The sequence below is a fragment of the Cololabis saira genome, chromosome 7 (genome assembly GCF_033807715.1).
Source record: "Cololabis saira isolate AMF1-May2022 chromosome 7, fColSai1.1, whole genome shotgun sequence".
NCBI lineage: Eukaryota > Metazoa > Chordata > Actinopteri > Beloniformes > Belonidae > Cololabis > Cololabis saira.
In genome coordinates, this window is record NC_084593.1 from 1,025,154 (window position 1) to 1,042,334 (window position 17,181).

Here is a 17,181-nt window from a genome sequence, read left to right on the forward strand (position 1 = left end):
CCCACATTCGTCTCACTCTCTCGTCACACACTCGTCACACACGTCACACTCTTGTCTCACAATTGTCTCACACTCTCGTCATACACTAGTCTAACACTCGTCTCATTCTGGTCTCACACTCTCGTCCCACACTCGCTTCACAATTGTCACACACTCATCTCATTCATCTCACTCTCTCTCACTCTCGTCTCACTCTCTCTCACCCCTGCAGGCCTTCGTGGAGCTGGGCTCGGTGGACCAGGCCCAGGACCTGGTCCGGTGTCTGAGCAGCGACCCGCCCACGCTGAAGGGAGTTCAAATGGAGTTCAGCATCTCCACCACCTTCAGCTTCCTGCAGGTACCGGACATTTCTGCACCTCCTCAGGTCCAGGACCAGTTGGTTTTGTTGGTTGGTTGGTTGGTTGGTTGTCTGTTTTTTTTGTTGTTTAGTTGTTTGTTGACGTGCTGCTTGTTGGTTTGTTTGTTTGTTGTTGTGTTTGTTGTTTGTTGACATGTTGTTCGTCTCTCAGAGCTCTCAGGTCGTCAGCTTCCTTCTGTGGTTTAGTTTGTTGTTTTGTTTGTTGTTTGTTGACATGTTGTTCGTCTCTCAGAGCTCTCAGGTCGTCAGCTTCCTTCCCGCCCCGTCAGGAGACGACGGACGCTCAGATCTGATCAGCATCATCAAGCGTTTCGGGACGCCGCTCTACACGCTCTTCCTGCCGTCCAAGGTGAGCTACGCTAGCTGCTACGCTAGCTGCTATGCTAGCTGCTATGCTAGCTCTACACGCTTTCCTGCCGTCCAAGGTGAGCTACGCTAGCTCCTACGCTAGCTCCTACGCTAGCTCCTATGCTAGCTCCTACACTAGCTGCTACGCTAGCTCCTACGCTAGCTCCTATGCTAGCTCCTACACTAGCTGCTACGCTAGCTCCTACGCTAGCTCCTACGCTAGCTCCTACGCTAGCTCCTACGCTAGCTCCTACGCTAGCTAGCTCCAGGTCCAGGTCTCAGGACCAGGAACAGGTCCAGGTCCAGGTCTCAGGACCAGGAACAGGTCCAGGTCCAGGACCAGGTCCAGGTCCAGGTCCAGGACCAGGTCCAGGTCCAGGACCAGGTCCAGGACCAGGTCCAGGTCTCAGGACCAGGTCTCAGGACCAGGTCCAGGTCCAGGTCCAGGTCCAGGTCCAGGACCAGGTCCAGGACCAGGTCCAGGACCAGGTCCAGGTCCAGGACCAGGTCCAGGACCAGGTCCAGGTCTCAGGTCCAGGTCCAGGTCTCAGGACCAGGTCTCAGGACCAGATCCAGGACCAGGACCAGGTCTCAGGACCAGATCCAGGTCCAGGACCAGATCCAGATCCAGGACCAGGACCAGGTCTCAGGACCAGGTCCAGGTCTCAGGTCCAGGTCTCAGGACCAGGTCTCTGGTCCAGGTCCAGGACCAGGTCCAGGTCCAGGTCTCAGGTCCAGGTCCAGGACCAGGTCCAGGTCTCAGGACCAGGACCAGGACCAGGTCTCAGGACCAGGTCTCAGGACCAGGTCCAGGTCTCAGGACCAGGACCAGGTCTCTGGTCCAGGTCCAGGTCTCAGGTCCAGGTCTCAGGACCAGGTTCAGGTCCAGGACCAGGTCCAGGTCCAGGTCTCAGGACCAGGTCTCAGGACCAGGTCTCAGGACCAGGTCCAGGTCCAGGTTTCTCTGGTTTCTGGTCCAGGACCAGGTCCAGGTCTCAGGACCAGGTCCAGGTCTCAGGACCAGGTCCAGGTCTCAGGACCAGGTCCAGGTCTCAGGACCAGGTCCAGGTCTCAGGTCCAGGTCCAGGTCCAGGACCAGGTCCAGGTCTCAGGACCAGGACCAGGTCTCTGGTCCAGGTCCAGGTCCAGGTCCAGGTCTCAGGACCAGGTTCAGGTCCAGGACCAGGTCCAGGTCCAGGTCTCAGGACCAGGTCTCAGGACCAGGTCTCAGGACCAGGTCTCAGGACCAGGTCCAGGTCCAGGTCTCAGGACCAGGTCTCAGGACCAGGTCTCAGGACCAGGTCCAGGTCCAGGTTTCTCTGGTTTCTGGTCCAGGACCAGGTCCAGGTCTCAGGACCAGGTCCAGGTCTCAGGACCAGGTCCAGGTCTCAGGACCCCCTTCTCTCCTGTTCCAGGTCTTCGTGGAGATGACCAACCCGTCTCAGGCCCAGAAACTGGTGGATTATTATTCCTCCAACCGGCTCAGGATCGACCAGGACCAGGTCTCTGTGGCCTTCGCTGCCGAGTACAAGACCCTCAGGTGAGTGGACCGGGTCAGAACCAGGACCAGGTCTGGACCGGGTCAGAACTGGTTCTCTCTCGTCTCACTCTCGCCTCACTCTCGTATCACTCTTGTCTCGTCAATCTCTTGTCACACACTCGTCTCACACTCGTCTCACTTTTGTCACACTCTCGCCATGTCAGTATCTCGTCACACAATCCTCAAATTCTCGTCTCACTCTCATCACTCTTGTCACACACTCGTCACACTCTTGTCACACTCTCGTCTGACTCTTGTCACACTCTTGTCTCATCAATTTCTTGTCACACTCATTGCCACACTCTCGCCACACGCGTCTCACTCGTCACACTCCTCTCACTCTCGTCTCACACTCATCACACAATCGTCACACTCGTCTCACTCGTCACACTCTCGTCTCACTCTCGCCACACACTCGTCAATATCTCGTCACACAATCCTCACACTGTCATCACACTCCTCTCACTCGTCACACTCTTGTCACACTCATTGTCACACTCTCGCCACACAATCGTCTCACTCTCGTCTAGGGTTGTCACGATACCAAATTTCTGTTTCGGTACCGATACCAACATGTATTTCGATACTTTTCGATACTTTTCGATACTTTTTGTAAAAAGGTGGAACACTCTCAAATGTCAATATTTTCCTTTATTTTAAAGCAGACTTTGGGAACAATAACAACAATGAATAAAATAAATAATTGGCATGAGATATTAAAATTTTCAAACCTTTAGAACAGTGAGAACAAGTAAAATAAAGCAATGCCATTCAAATTAAAGTCACCATGTTAAATAAAATACTGTGAATGCCATTGCTTTATTTTACTTGTTCTCATTGTTCAAAAGGTTTGTGTTTTGAAACTATAGGCCACATGAAACATTAAATGGGCATAACTAGAAACATAAATTGAGGCTTATTCTATCATCCACAGGACTGTCTTAGAAAATTAGAATATTGTGATTTTCTGTAATGCAATTACAAAAACAAAAATGTCATACATTCTGGATTCATTACAAATCAACTGAATAATGCAAGCCTTTTATTATTTTAATATTGCTGATCATGGCTTACAGCTTAAGAAAACTCAAATATCCTATCTCAAAAAATTAGAATATTCTGGGAATCTTAATCATAAACTGTAAGCCATAATCAGCAATATTAAAATAATAAAAGGCTTGAAATATTTCAGTTGATTTGTAATGAATCCAGAATGTATGACTTTTTTTTTTTTTTTTTTTTTTTTTAAATTGCATTGGAGAAGAAGAAGATAAAGAACTTTATCATAATATTCTAATTTTACGAGACAGTCCTGTAGGATAGGATTAGATATTGTAGGCTAATGGAATGTTTTACAATGTAATAATAATTAATTAATATAATTCATTGCCTTAATGGTTTATAATATATATGAAACATTAAATAATATTAAAATATATAAAAAAAATATTAAAGTTATATTATAGTCTGTGGAATTTATTTAAATATTTTAAGAATGTAATTTTTTTTTTTTTATATTTAAAAAATTGCATTTATTAACCATGGACATGTTTTAACTCTGTATAGGCTACTGTAGGTTTACTACGGGCTGGGAGAGGCTCTGTACTTCTTTCATTGACATGACAGTGCAGTGAACTGGTGAACAAAGTTATCAGCTGTTGTTCTTGACTGAAGTCGCGGAACAAGTCCGCGTGGTTGTCCTTCAAATGTTTGGACAAGTTTGAAGTGTTGCCTCCTTTTGCGAGACACACGTTGTAGCAGCGCTTGCACTGCGGTGCTTCTGGGTTCAGTGACTCGCCTTCGGTTTGAACCTGAAATATTTCCACACCGTACCTCGGGCCGGGGCCCCCATTTTGTCCAAACGTACGGGCTTTTTTGCAGCTGCCATCTCTCTCTATTGACTTTATTTCAACCCGCTCTGTCTGTAACACGCGACTTCTCGTTTCTCTCTCTTCCTCCGTCTAAACATGCGAGTGGGAGGGGGAGGCCAGAGCGATGGATAAAACAGAGTGGCGACAACTTTTGTTCTCGCCGCCAGAGCGGTCACGTGGTTCATGGAGGCCCCGCGAGTTCCAAAACAAAGCCGCGCTGTCATGTTCGTCTATGGGACAGACAGCAGTGAGCTCGTTTTTGAACGGTAAATATTAAAATAAACCGTACACAAGTACATTTGCAGCTGATAATGAATCACTGGGAATACATCAATGTCAGTTACGTGTATTGAATGGCTGGATCACAACTAAAAGCCTAATTAGACAAGCTTTTCTGTGTTATTTGGGGGGAGGGAAAACTTCACTTCTTGGATTACAGAAAAATTAACAACTGAACTGTAATCTGGTGCAATGTATCTCTTGTGTAGCTACATGAGATTAATGTAAGCGATTTATTAAGAGCAAGTTATATCTGTGAGAACAAGTAAAATAATTAAAAGACAATGTATGAAGGCTCTTACATCACAGAAAAATATGTTTGGCATTATGGAATAACAATTTTATTTAACAGAGACTGTATTCCAGCATTATAGGACAGCAGAAAAAAAGGTGGGGCTACGAAATGTCTTACATTTCTTACAGTGGAACACAAGCTGCTTTTACACACTTACAGAGAATATGAGCATATATTTTATTAGAATACCTGCTAAGGGGCAGGATGGACCATTAAACCTTTAATATGTAATCAGTGTAATAATAATAATACATTTTATTTGTAAAGCACTTTTCATTTATTAAAGATTCTTGCATTGATCCAAGTGTGCAGATCCTCTTTTTTTTTTACACAAAGCACTTTTCATAAAATAATCTTAAAGTGCTAACATAAACAAAGGGAATAAAATCAAGACACATAAAAGACCAGGAGTAAAAAGCATAAAAACATCTATAAAAGACCAGGGAAAGCATTCCTGAACAAAACAGTTTTAAGCCCCTTTTTAAAAGGTGTCCAGTGTGTTTGACCCACTCTGACTTCTCCAAAGGGGAACAATTTGAAAAAAGAGGCATATCTGGTGTAAAAGTTGGCTTTATTAAAATATCCTCTAGCAATATCCTCTGTGCATCAACCAAACCTGTGGGAGACAGAAAGAAGAGTGAGAAAAAGTAATCTAGCATTCGAGCATTCACTAAATTCACCATCTCAATTACTATATATTCATCAATGGAAACAAAATAAAAGTTTTAATTAAATATATACACCACTACAAAGTATTCACCTACACTGTGTGGACAATTTGTTAAGCAAGTTGTATTTTTTAGGTTTTATTTTATTATTTAACAACTGCAGTGCTCTCAGTCAATCAGAAATGTTAATAATAATAATAATCAAGGTGACATCTGACAAGCTTTTTTTTTTTTTTTACATTTATTATTGTATGTAGAACAGTGATCATACCATGGTTGGCTGTGCAGCATTTGGGTGCACAAAATTATTTTGCTGCTCATGTAATTTATAGCTACCCCCCTTGTGGAGTCTATTGACAGCAGAAACTTCACAAGGCTCGTTCAGGATTACCTTTAAAATAATTAAACTCAACATCATATATAATAATAAATAATAATAATAAAACTTTATTTGTATAGCACATTTCATACAAGAATTGTAGCTCAAAGTGCTTTACATCAATAATAAGGCAAACAGCAAGTGCAGTTTAAATAAAGAGAAAGGTATAAAATAACAATCAACATCATATCAGATCCTAGTGTTCTAATAGGTTACTTGAATTACCATAATCTCATTACGGAGTATAAATAGTGACAGTTAAAAAAATGTAAAGTATATAATGTAAAAATATAAACATGTAATGTATTTTTTTTTAAATCAGAGGTTAACAATAGTCTATAATTAATTCAGTGGTAACCGGTGAGCTACTGCCGCAGTGTTTAAACCACTGTGCAATGAATGTTTTGACCTATTAAATGTATTAATTTAAAAATTGGGAAAAAAAATAATATCCAACATAAAAGGGGTCTCTGATATAATAACTACACATAATGACTTAAAATTGGTCGGTATTTCATCGGCTTACCTCAGGAGTTTCTCGACGTGCGGCCACTGAAATCAACGGGATCCAACGGGATCGACGCCACTTATGGAACTATAGACTAACCCTAACCCTAACTATAGAGGGCTCCAGAACCCGGAAGTGCGGGTTACAACGGAGTCCTATGGAACTGTCGCCACTCTGTTTTATCCATCGCTCTGGGGGAGGCGGCTCTGCTTCGGCAACTACGTCACACTGGCGGACCTCGCCGTGCTTAAAGAGACAGGCTCCAATTTACCAATTCGCTTGCATAGAAAAATATATAAAAGTACCGTTTGTTTTTAAATGCTGGTATAGTACCGTTTTCAAAACTGTAGTACCGTGGTACTATACTGGTACCGGTATACCGTGCAACCCTACTCTCGTCACACTCTTGTCTCATCAATCTCTTGTCACACACGGCTCACTCGTCACACTCCTCTCACTCTCGTCTCACTTTCGTCACACAATCGTCTCACTCGTCACACTCTAGTCTCACTCTCATCACTCTTGTCACACACTAGTCTCACACTCTCATCACACTCTCGTCTCACTCTTGTCACACTCATTGTCACACTTTCGCCACACACGTCAATCTCTCGTCTCACTCTCGTCTCACTCTCGTCTCACACTCCTCATACTCGTCACCAGTGGTGTAAAGTAACGGAAGTACAAGTACTTCTTTATTGTACTTAAGTAAGATTTTTGAGAATTTGTACTTTTATTGATACTTTCATTTTTCTGTACTTTTACTTTTACTTCGTTACATTTTCAAGGAAAAAATCGTACTTTTAATCCGCTATATTTAAAATTGGACACGTCGTTACTCGCTACAAATTAAAGTCTTTTTCCACCTCTGCTCATCTCACTCTCGTCTCACTCTCACACTGGTTCTGATCCGGTTCTGCAGGGGCGTCTCTTCAGCCCGGAGGTTCGAGGAGGAACCCGTCTCCGTCCAGAGGACCAGCAGAGACCCCGAGACCAGGACCAGGTCCAGGTCCAGAGACCGGTACCGGAGAGACAAGAAGACCAGAACCAGTCCAGAGTCCAGGTCCAGGTCCAGGTCCAGAGAGAGGTCTAGAGAGAGGAAGCAGAGACAAGGAGAGACCAGGAGCAGGTCCAGAGACCAGGACCAGGACCCCCCCAGCAGGTCCACAGGACCGATGGAGACCAGAGAGAGTCTGGAAGAACCACAGAAACCAAGTGAGACACCAGGGTCCAGATCCAGACCTGCAGGTCCTCTACAGACCACTAGGGTCCAGATCCAGACCTGCAGGTCCTCTACAGACCACTAGGGTCCAGATCCAGACCTGCAGGTCCTCTACAGACCACTAGGGTCCAGATCCAGACCTGCAGGTCCTCTACAGACCACTAGGGTCCAGATCCAGACCTGCAGGTCCTCTACAGACCACTAGGGTCCAGATCCAGACCTGCAGGTCAAAATTCCGACTTTTTTCTCAACTTTCTTCTCAAAATTCCGACTTTTTTCTCGACTTTTTTCTCACAATTCAGACTTTTTTCGCAACTTTTTTTTTTCAAAATTTCGACTTTTTTCTCGACTTTTTCTCAAAATTTTGACTTTTCTCAAAATTTTGACTTTTTTCTCAACTTTTTCTCAAAATTTTGACTTTTTTCTCAACTTTTTCTCAAAATTCCGACTTTTTTTTTCAAAATTTCGACTTTTTTCTCAAAATTTCGACTTTTTTCTCAAAATTCAGACTTTTTTCTAAAAATTTCAACTTTTTTCTCGACTTTTTTCTAGAGTTTTTCTCAAAATTTTGACTTTTTCTCAAAATTCCGACTTTTTTCTCAAAATTCCGACTTTTTTCTCAAAATTCCGACTTTTTTCTCAACTTTTTTCTCAAAAATTGCAGGTCCTCTACGGACCACTAGGGTCCAGATCCAGACCTGCAGATCTGGACCTACAGGTTGTCTCTCTCTCTCTCTGCAGGAGAGCTACGGGCGGGTCCGGGCGTTGCCACGGAGACGGAGGCTGCGGGGGACGAGGAGGACGAGTGAGTTGTCCTCCAGGTCTCCAGGGGAGACGGCAGCAGGACCAGGTTCTGGTCTAACCTAGGGCTGTGTTGAAAAGATCGATTCTCCGATTTTAAATCGATTCTCATATTAATTCCTAAAAATCGATTCATATGTCTAAAGATTAAAAAAAAAAAAAAATGTGGTGCCATGGTGCCATGTTTTTTCCTTTAAATATGTTTAAAGGTATGAAAACATTAAAGTTTTCAGATATAATTGCATACATTGTCTATATTTCTTTGCTTTATATACTGTCTTGGGGTTACATTTGCATAAATGTTAAAAACAAAATTCTCATAAATGGTAAAAAATAAAAGCGATTTCCTCCGTCTCTGTTTCCTCCCTGGATCTGTTTGGTAATTCCCCCCACGATGTTTCTGTTTCAGTTCTATCAGCATTCTGGGAGCTGATTGGTCCTTACAGCATCATTAGCTGCAATACTTGCTGTTGAATCTCAATATAATACTAGTATTCATATCTTGCAGAACTACAGTCATATCATTCATGTATAATATAATGTAATGCAACAGCTGGAAAAACTGTTTTAATAACAGTAACCCAAATCAATATCGGAATCGAATCGAATCGGATCGAATCAAATGATCGTGATAATCGATTCTGAATCTTAAGAATCGGAATCGAATCGATTCTTGAGATTTGAATGGATCCCCAGCCCTACTAACCAGGTTCTGGTGTGCAGGTCTGAGGACGAGGAGAGCGACCTGGAGGGGGTGGAGGTGATCGCAGAGGACGGAGAGGACCTGCTAGAGGACGAGGAGGACGAGGACGAGGAGGAGGACGAGGAGGACGAAGACGAGGAGGAGGAGGACGAGGACGGACCAAGACCAGGTAGGAGACTCAGAGCTCAGCAGCAGCAGAAACAGAGGCTTCAAAACACAAAAAGGTTAAAGTTCCTAAACTTTTATCCAGGAGACGACGTGATGAAGACACCTGAAGAGGAGGAGGGAGGACGGGCTCAGGAGACACCCGTGTCCCAGGAGACACCCGTGTCCCAGGAGACACCCGTGTCCCAGGAGACACCCGTGTCCCAGGAGACACCCGTGTCCCAGGAGACACCCGTGTCCCAGGAGACACCCGTGTCCCAGGAGACACCCGTGTCCCAGGAGACACCCGTGTCCCAGGAGACAGGGGACACCAACGAAGACGTGGAGATGAAGACGGAAGGAGACGAGATGAAGACAGACAAAGACGAGGAGATGAAGGAAGACGAGACAAAGACAAAAGAAGACAAGATGAAGAAACCTGAGGAAGAGGAGGAGGGAGGACGGGCTCAGGAGACACCCGTGTCCCAGGAGACAGGGGACACCAACGAAGAAGAGAAGACCAACGAAGACGTGGAGATAAAAGAAGACGAGGAGATGAAGACGGAAGGAGACGAGACGAAGACAGACAAAGACGAGGAGATGAAAGAAGACGAGACGAAGACAAAAGAAGACGAGGCAAAGACAAAAGAAGACGAGACGAAGACAGAAGAAGACGCGGAGATGAAAGAAGACGAGGAAATGAAGACGGAAGGAGAAGAAGAGACGAAAGAAGAGACGAAAGAAGACGAGACTAAGACCAACGAAGACGAGGAGACGAGTGGAGCTCAGGAGGAAGAACCGGAGGACACGGCGGAAGGAGACGAGGTAAAAACTGCTGAGACGTCCCCGGACTTAAGGCCCGTCTACACTTGCAGTTGAGAACGCGTACGCGTGACGTCACACGTATCCTGTGTTCATTTGACGCGTCGACGTGCACGTCCTCAAAAAGACACTGAACGCGTACGTGACCTGCAGTTCTGGCTCTGGCCGCTAGTGGCGCTGGTCCCGGTCTGATCCCATTCAATTCAATTTCATTTTATTGTCCCCCAGAGGGGAAATTCGCTTTACAGGGGGGATAAAACCAAGAAACATAAAACATAAAAGGCACATTCACACAGCTAGGACACAGCATACAAAGTACACACAAATACCCTGGGGGGGACTGAGGATGTAGTGTGGGGAGTGGAGTTCACAGCTGTTCATTTATTGAGTTTTAAATTAAGTTGGGTGATGGCGTGAGTTATAAAATAATTTTTCAGTTTGTTAGATCTGGTCCTGGGCAATCTGAATCTCCTGCCAGAGGGTAAGAGTTCAAACATGGGCATGGAGAGGATGATCAGGACACTGTAGGATGTCCTGATCCCAGCTGGCACTGCTGCTCTCTTACCCCTTTTACACCAAGCTGGTCCCAGTCTGATCTCAGCTGGTCCTGGTCTGGTACCAGCTGGTCCCGGTCTGGTACCAGCTGGTCCCGGTCTGGTACCAGCTGGTCCCGGTCTGGTACCAGCTGGTCCCGGTCTGGTACCAGCTGGTCCCGGTCTGGTACCAGCTGGTCCCGGTCTGGTACCAGCTGACACCATTATGCTGCTCTCAGCTGGTTAAACTTCCCCCTTGTTAACTCACTTTAACTTCACTTTAATTTTACACCAGAATGTTTTTTTTTTTATTGAAAGATAGATACAAACAAACAAAGCACATAAAAGTCATATCAGAATTACAAACTTTCGCCTTGGGTTGAGCAACATCAGTATTACAAAATATACACTGAGAATCTAATTATTGTACAACATAAAATAAAAAATAAATAAAAAATAACTCACAAGGGCCATCTTATATTAAATCATATCTTTCAAGAAAAGAAAACAGTTGTTTTGGGAGAAAATCAATTAAGGCTCGAGAGTGGTCGGCTGCACAAAATGAATCACACACACACACTCGCTTTTGCTATAATGATATATGAACCTTTATTACCACAAGAAAAGCAAGCAGTGCACATAGAAGACACACAATTGCTCTTTTTCTGGGATAAATGTGTCAAGTTATCCCCCACAAATGATAGAGCAAGATCACTGACAATTACACAGGGCCGAACAGTCCTGGACAGACAAACCCAAAAATCCCGGCTGGGCGTCGTGCACTAGACCCGCAGCTGACTCTGCTCGAACTTCCGGCTGTCCCGTCTTTATAACTTTCCTAGCTGGTGAGGGGGGAAAGGGCCTCTTCACCCCTACGTGTGAACAAGCCACATATTACAGTTACATTTGTTAATAAACAGCAGGTGCACACTGTGTTTTGGGAATTCAGGGCATTTCAGGACACAAAACATATTTTTCTCCCTTCATTCCACCTCTGAAATGTCCTAATTCAAAAACAAGCATGATACATGAGCATAATTAATATGAAAAGCTGAATTCAGGGCATTTCAGGACACAAAACATATTTTACCTTTCAACAGTTTAAGGTCTTTCTTTTCTTTAACAAGACTCAGGGACTTACTCAAGAGCTTTAGCTCATTTCTCCCATGGGTCAAACATGGTTTGGTCTTAAAAAAATCTATATTTGTGAATGAAGAACTTTCCCAATAACACCAAATTATTAAGGACAAAGTCCAAATTCTTGTCTTCAACAAAATAATATTATTCTAGTCTATTCCACCCATTTTTTGGAAAATCATATTAGGAACAATAAACCAGATGGAATGTCTATTTGTAAGGAAAGATTTTAACTATTTCAGTTTCAAGACACCATTCATAATATTGAAATCGATCACATTCAACATCATCATAGTTTTTTACCATGTCAATCTTTCTTATATATTGACATCTATTTCTCCATATGAACTTAAAATTAACGGTATTTATTGTTTCTTCATTCTTGTTGAGATGGGTAAGGAGAATGCCGGATAAATGAGTCTGGACAGACTATCCATTTTTGATAATAAGACACCTGATTTTGTCCACATTGTTCCAAATATTCATCTTTTCAATTGCTGTTTTGTCCTTAGAGATAAAAATCCCCAAATATATTCTGTTTTATCTTTATATTATACAGGGATTATAACCAAAGCAATAATAATAAGATAAGATAAAATAGTCCTTTATTACTCCCTCAATGGGGAAACTCACATGTTAGCAGCAGTGTACACACACACACACACACACACACACACACACACACACACACACACACACACACACACACACACACACACACACACACACACACACACACACAGGGAAAGGGGTAAAAAAGTCATAATAAAGAAGTAATAAAGAGTAACAATAATAATGGCTTGGTTTTATATTAGAGGTGGGTGCAATTCATCGATGTGTCGATGCATCGCGATGCGTCACGTGACGATTTGGAATCGATTAATTCATTTTTTTTAAATTTTTTTTAGTTATCCTATCCAGATTCCAGACTGAATAAACTGCTGAATCATTTCATTTTCAAGAATGCACATTTCTTATTGTTCACTGTAAATATGGCAGATATGTTTACACTAAGTTCATATCTAGTTTACTTGAATTAATGAACTCATTAAATCCAGGGCTTGAGCGTTTTCAGTGTTTCCACCAATAGAGGGCGCTCTCATGCAAGTGCAGCTTTCCCTGGTCAAAGTTAAGGAAGTCAAAGAGCAAATGTTTACATAGTCAGAAAATACATTATTTTGTGTCTTTGAAAAATACATGTCAAATGTTCAAAAAACCTTGTTATTTACTTAATGAGTGTTGTTAGAGGAACTGAGTTAATTGATTGGCTATTTATTTACAAATGTAGCCACAGATGAAGACAAAATCAATCTCGTATGGAAAAAAGCATTAAAAATCACAATAATCGAAGAATCGTGGCACCAATAATCGAATCGACAATCGTTATAATCGAAGAATCGAAGAATCGAAGCTCCAATAATCGAAAATCGAATCGAATCGTTAGGTACCCTTGTTTGCACACCCCTATTTTATAAAGCGCCCTTCAAGGCACCCAGAGCTTTGTTGATGTTGCTCGGCTTACTGCCCCCTATCGGTCACCACCGGTATGACGGGCTGTCCTGGCGTACTACGCGAGGAACGCTGCCGTTGTTAAGGGACCCGAACAGACGCGAACGCAGGCACCAACTGCAAGTCTAACCGCGGCTTTAGTGGTCCCCGGAGACGTCGCGGGTCCTGTGGTTCTGGACGGTCCTCGAGGACCCGGGACGTCTCACCGGACCTCTAAGTCCGGTCCGGTTCTGAACCCTCTGTCCCCCCAGGTCTCCCCCATGGAGCTGGACTCCAACCGGGTCGTCCTCCGCGGGTCCAGACGGGTCAGAACCGTGGCCCGGAGAGCCCCCCAGGACCAGGACCAGGACCAGGACCAGGACCAACCCGGTCCAGTGGCTCCAGAGACCGGGCCCCGGAGCAGGCGGGCTGCACAAGGCCCGGCGCGGCCTGGGAGGAACCTGCGGCCCAGAACCAGGTCCAGGAAGAGTCCGAAGAAGGAGGCGGAACCAGAACCCTCGGAACCAGGAGGACCTGAGACCGGACCGGAGACCGGACTTGAGACCAGACCTGAGACCGGACTTGAGACCAGACCTGAGACCGGACCTGAGACCGGACCTGAGACCAGACCTGAGACCGGACCTGGGACGAGACCTGAGACCAGATCCGAGACCGGGCCAGAGACCGGACCTGAGACCGGACCTGAGACCGGACCTGAGACCGGACCTGAGACCAGACCTGAGACCAGACCTGGTACTGGACCTGAGACCGGACCTGGGACGAGACCTGAGACCAGATCCGAGACCGGACCTGAGACCGGACCTGAGACCGGACCTGAGACCGGACCTGAGACCAGACCTGAGACCGGGTCAGAGACTAGACCCGAGACCGGGTCAGAGACCGGACCTGAGACCAGACCTGAGACCGGGTCAGAGACTAGACCCGAGACCGGACCTGAGACCAGACCTGGTACTGGACCTGAGACCGGACCTGAGACCGGACCGGAGACCGGGTCAGAGACCGGTCCGATGTGTGTCCAGGACTCCAGAACCGGACCTGGACCCACAGAACCGGACAGAACCAGCCCACCCGTCGGTGAGTTTTTTATTTAAACTTTTATTCTGAAAGTCCGGCGGAACAGTGTTGTTTTTAGCAGCAATTTTAGATTTAGTCTTAGTCTTTTGGACGAAAATGCTAATTAGTTTTAGTAACATTTTAGTCATTTCTGTATGTGATCGTTTTAGTCCAGTTTTAGTCGAAGAAAACTCCAAAAAGGTTTTAGTCTAGTTTTAGTCGACAAAAAATCAAAAAGGTTTTAGTCCAGTTTTAGTCGATGAAAAATCAAAAAGGTTTTAGTCCAGTTTTAGTCGATGAAAAATCAAAAAGGTTTTAGTCCAGTTTTAGTCGACAAAAACTCAAAAAGGTTTTAGTCGACGAAAACTGAAAAAGGTTTTAGTCTAGTTTTAGTCGAAGAAAACTCCAAAAAGGTTTTAGTCCAGTTTTAGTCGACAAAAACTCAAAATGGTTTTAGTCTAGTTTTAGTCGACGAAAAGTGAAAAAGGTTTTAGTCTAGTTTTAGTCGACGAAAAATCAAAAAGGTTTTAGTCTAGTTTTAGTCTAGTTTTAGTCGACGAAAAATCAAAAAGGTTTTAGTCGACGAAAACTCAAAAAGGTTTTTGTCTAGTTTTAGTCGACGAAAACTCAAAAAGGTTTTAGTCCAGTTTTAGTCCAGTTTTAGTTGACAAAAACTCAAAAAGGTTTTAGTCTAGTTTTAGTCGACGAAAAGTGAAAAAGGTTTTAGTCTAGTTTTAGTCGACAAAAGCTCAAAAAGGTTTTTGTCTAGTTTTAGTCGACGAAAACTCAAAAAGGTTTTAGTCTAGTTTTAGTCTAGTTTTAGTCGACGAAAAATCAAAAAGGTTTTAGTCCAGTTTTAGTCGACGAAAAATCAAAAAGGTTTTAGTCTAGTTTTAGTCGACGAAAACTCAAAAAGGTTCTAGTCCAGTTTTAGTCGACGAAAAATCAAAAAGATTTTAGTCTAGTTTTAGTCGGGGAAAACTCAAAAGGTTTTATTCTAGACCAAAACCCCGTCATGTACGACACACAGACTACCAGTAACACACATAAGCTGCTAAACTGATGTCAGCACAACTAAACTAACTTTAGCCTGGGTTAGCAGCGCAACCAAGCTAATTTTAGACTGAAGTCTGTAATTGATCGTATGAAACTGATCACAAGTGATTGTCCAGTAACATTGTATGTTTATGTTAACGGAACGTCTGACCCACTAACATGTTCGTCTCGTCAACGAAAATAATGTAGTCATCGTTGACGAAAACAACACTGCGGCGGTGCGTTCAGGGCCACCTGTGGTGCGTTCAGGGCCACCAGCGGTGCGTTCAGGGCCCTGCGGGGCCTTCACGGTCCCCCAGTGGTGCGTTCAGGGCCCCCAGCGGTGCGTTCAGGGCCCCCAGTGGTGCGTTCAGGGCCCCCAGTGGTGCGTTCAGGGCCCCCAGTGGTGCGTTCAGGGCCCCCAGTGGTGCGTTCAGGGCCCCCAGCGGTGCGTTCAGGGCCACCAGCGGTGCGTTCAGGGCCCCCAGTGGTGCGTTCAGGGCCCCCAGTGGTGCGTTCAGGGCCACCAGCGGTGCGTTCAGGGCCACCAGCGGTGCGTTCAGGGCCCCCAGCGGTGCGTTCAGGTCCCCCAGCGGTGCGTTCAGGGCCCCCAGCGGTGCGTTCAGGGCCACCAGCGGTGCGTTCAGGGCCACCAGCGGTGCGTTCAGGGCCACCAGCGGTGCGTTCAGGGCCACCAGCGGTGCGTTCAGGGCCCTGCGGGGCCTTCATGGTCCCCCAGTGGTGCGTTCAGGGCCCTGCGGGGCCTTCATGGTCCCCCAGTGGTGCGTTCAGGGCCACCAGTGGTGCGTTCAGGGCCACCAGTGGTGCGTTCAGGGCCCTGCGGGGCCTTCATGGTCCCCCAGTGGTGCGTTCAGGGCCACCAGTGGTGCGTTCAGGGCCCTGCGGGGCCTTCATGGTCCCCCAGTGGTGCGTTCAGGGCCACCAGTGGTGCGTTCAGGGCCCTGCGGGGCCTTCATGGTCCCCCAGTGGTGCGTTCAGGGCCACCAGCGGTGCGTTCAGGGCCCTGCGGGGCCTTCATGGTCCCCCAGTGGTGCGTTCAGGGCCACCAGTGGTGCGTTCAGGGCCACCAGCGGTGCGTTCAGGGCCACCAGCGGTGCGTTCAGGTCCCCAGTGGTGCGTTCAGGGCCCGGCGGGGCCTTCATGCCCGCGGTGCGTTCACTGTCCCGTGGTTGCAGGTGCGGAGTTCGTGCGGCCGGTGGTCGGATACTTCTGCCGGCTCTGCCAGCTGATCTTCTGTGACGAGGACGAGGCCAAACTGATCCACTGCAGCACGCCGGAGCACCGCCGCCGCTACCAGGTCGCCACGGTAACCGCCGCCGCTACCAGGTCGCCACGGTAACCAGCCCCGCCCCCTCCGGCTGCCGGCTCCGCCCACTGACCCGCTCTCTCTTCTCTTCTCTCAGGAGGCGAGAGGAACCGACCCGGGGCCCAGATGATGCCGGAGACGGACCCCCCTCCTCCTGACCCCCGACCCCCCCAGGAGTGTGTGATTTTTGTGTTGATCAATAAAGAAACGTCTTTTTCATGTGGAGAAAGTTTATTGTGGGAATTTAAAGAAAAACTGAAATCTCCAAAAGCGCCTGAACGCACCTGAACCTCAGGTTCAGACACGCCCCTCCTGGCTCCGCCCCCTCCTGGCTCCGCCTCCTCCTGGCTCCGCCCCTCCTGGCTCCGCCCCCTCCTGGCTCCGCCCCCGGTATAAACCTCGTTCTCCCTTTAGTCTTTATTTTTACTACTTTTATTCCGTTTATTTAATCATAGCTGAGAGCAGGAGACAAGTTAATCAAATTAACCGTCTCTAAAATCAGATTCATCCAAAAAGTGAATATATTGTAAAGTAGTTTCCTCTTTATTTATTTAGCCAGCTACTTTATTTATTTATTAACTCTTGATCCATTAGTATGATTTGTTGTTAAAAGCATCTATAATATTTATAATGGCTAATCAAAACAACA

The 17,181-nt window shown here is 45.8% G+C and overlaps 1 protein-coding gene across 1 annotated transcript in view; it reads left to right on the forward strand.

The window, feature by feature from the left end:
• matr3l1.1 (matrin 3-like 1.1) overlaps positions 1–16,662 on the forward strand; it is a 35,887-nt gene extending 19,225 nt beyond the window's left edge. Inside the window, exons 8-17 of the mRNA XM_061726475.1 lie at positions 212–337; positions 591–707; positions 2,122–2,246; positions 7,169–7,461; positions 8,210–8,273; positions 8,993–9,029; positions 9,240–9,941; positions 13,369–14,191; positions 16,402–16,532; positions 16,630–16,662. Of these exons, the coding sequence (XP_061582459.1) occupies positions 212–337; positions 591–707; positions 2,122–2,246; positions 7,169–7,461; positions 8,210–8,273; positions 8,993–9,029; positions 9,240–9,941; positions 13,369–14,191; positions 16,402–16,532; positions 16,630–16,662 (2,451 nt within the window). The remainder of the gene's footprint in view (positions 1–211; positions 338–590; positions 708–2,121; positions 2,247–7,168; positions 7,462–8,209; positions 8,274–8,992; positions 9,030–9,239; positions 9,942–13,368; positions 14,192–16,401; positions 16,533–16,629) is intronic.
• The last annotated feature ends 519 nt before the right edge of the window (positions 16,663–17,181 follow it).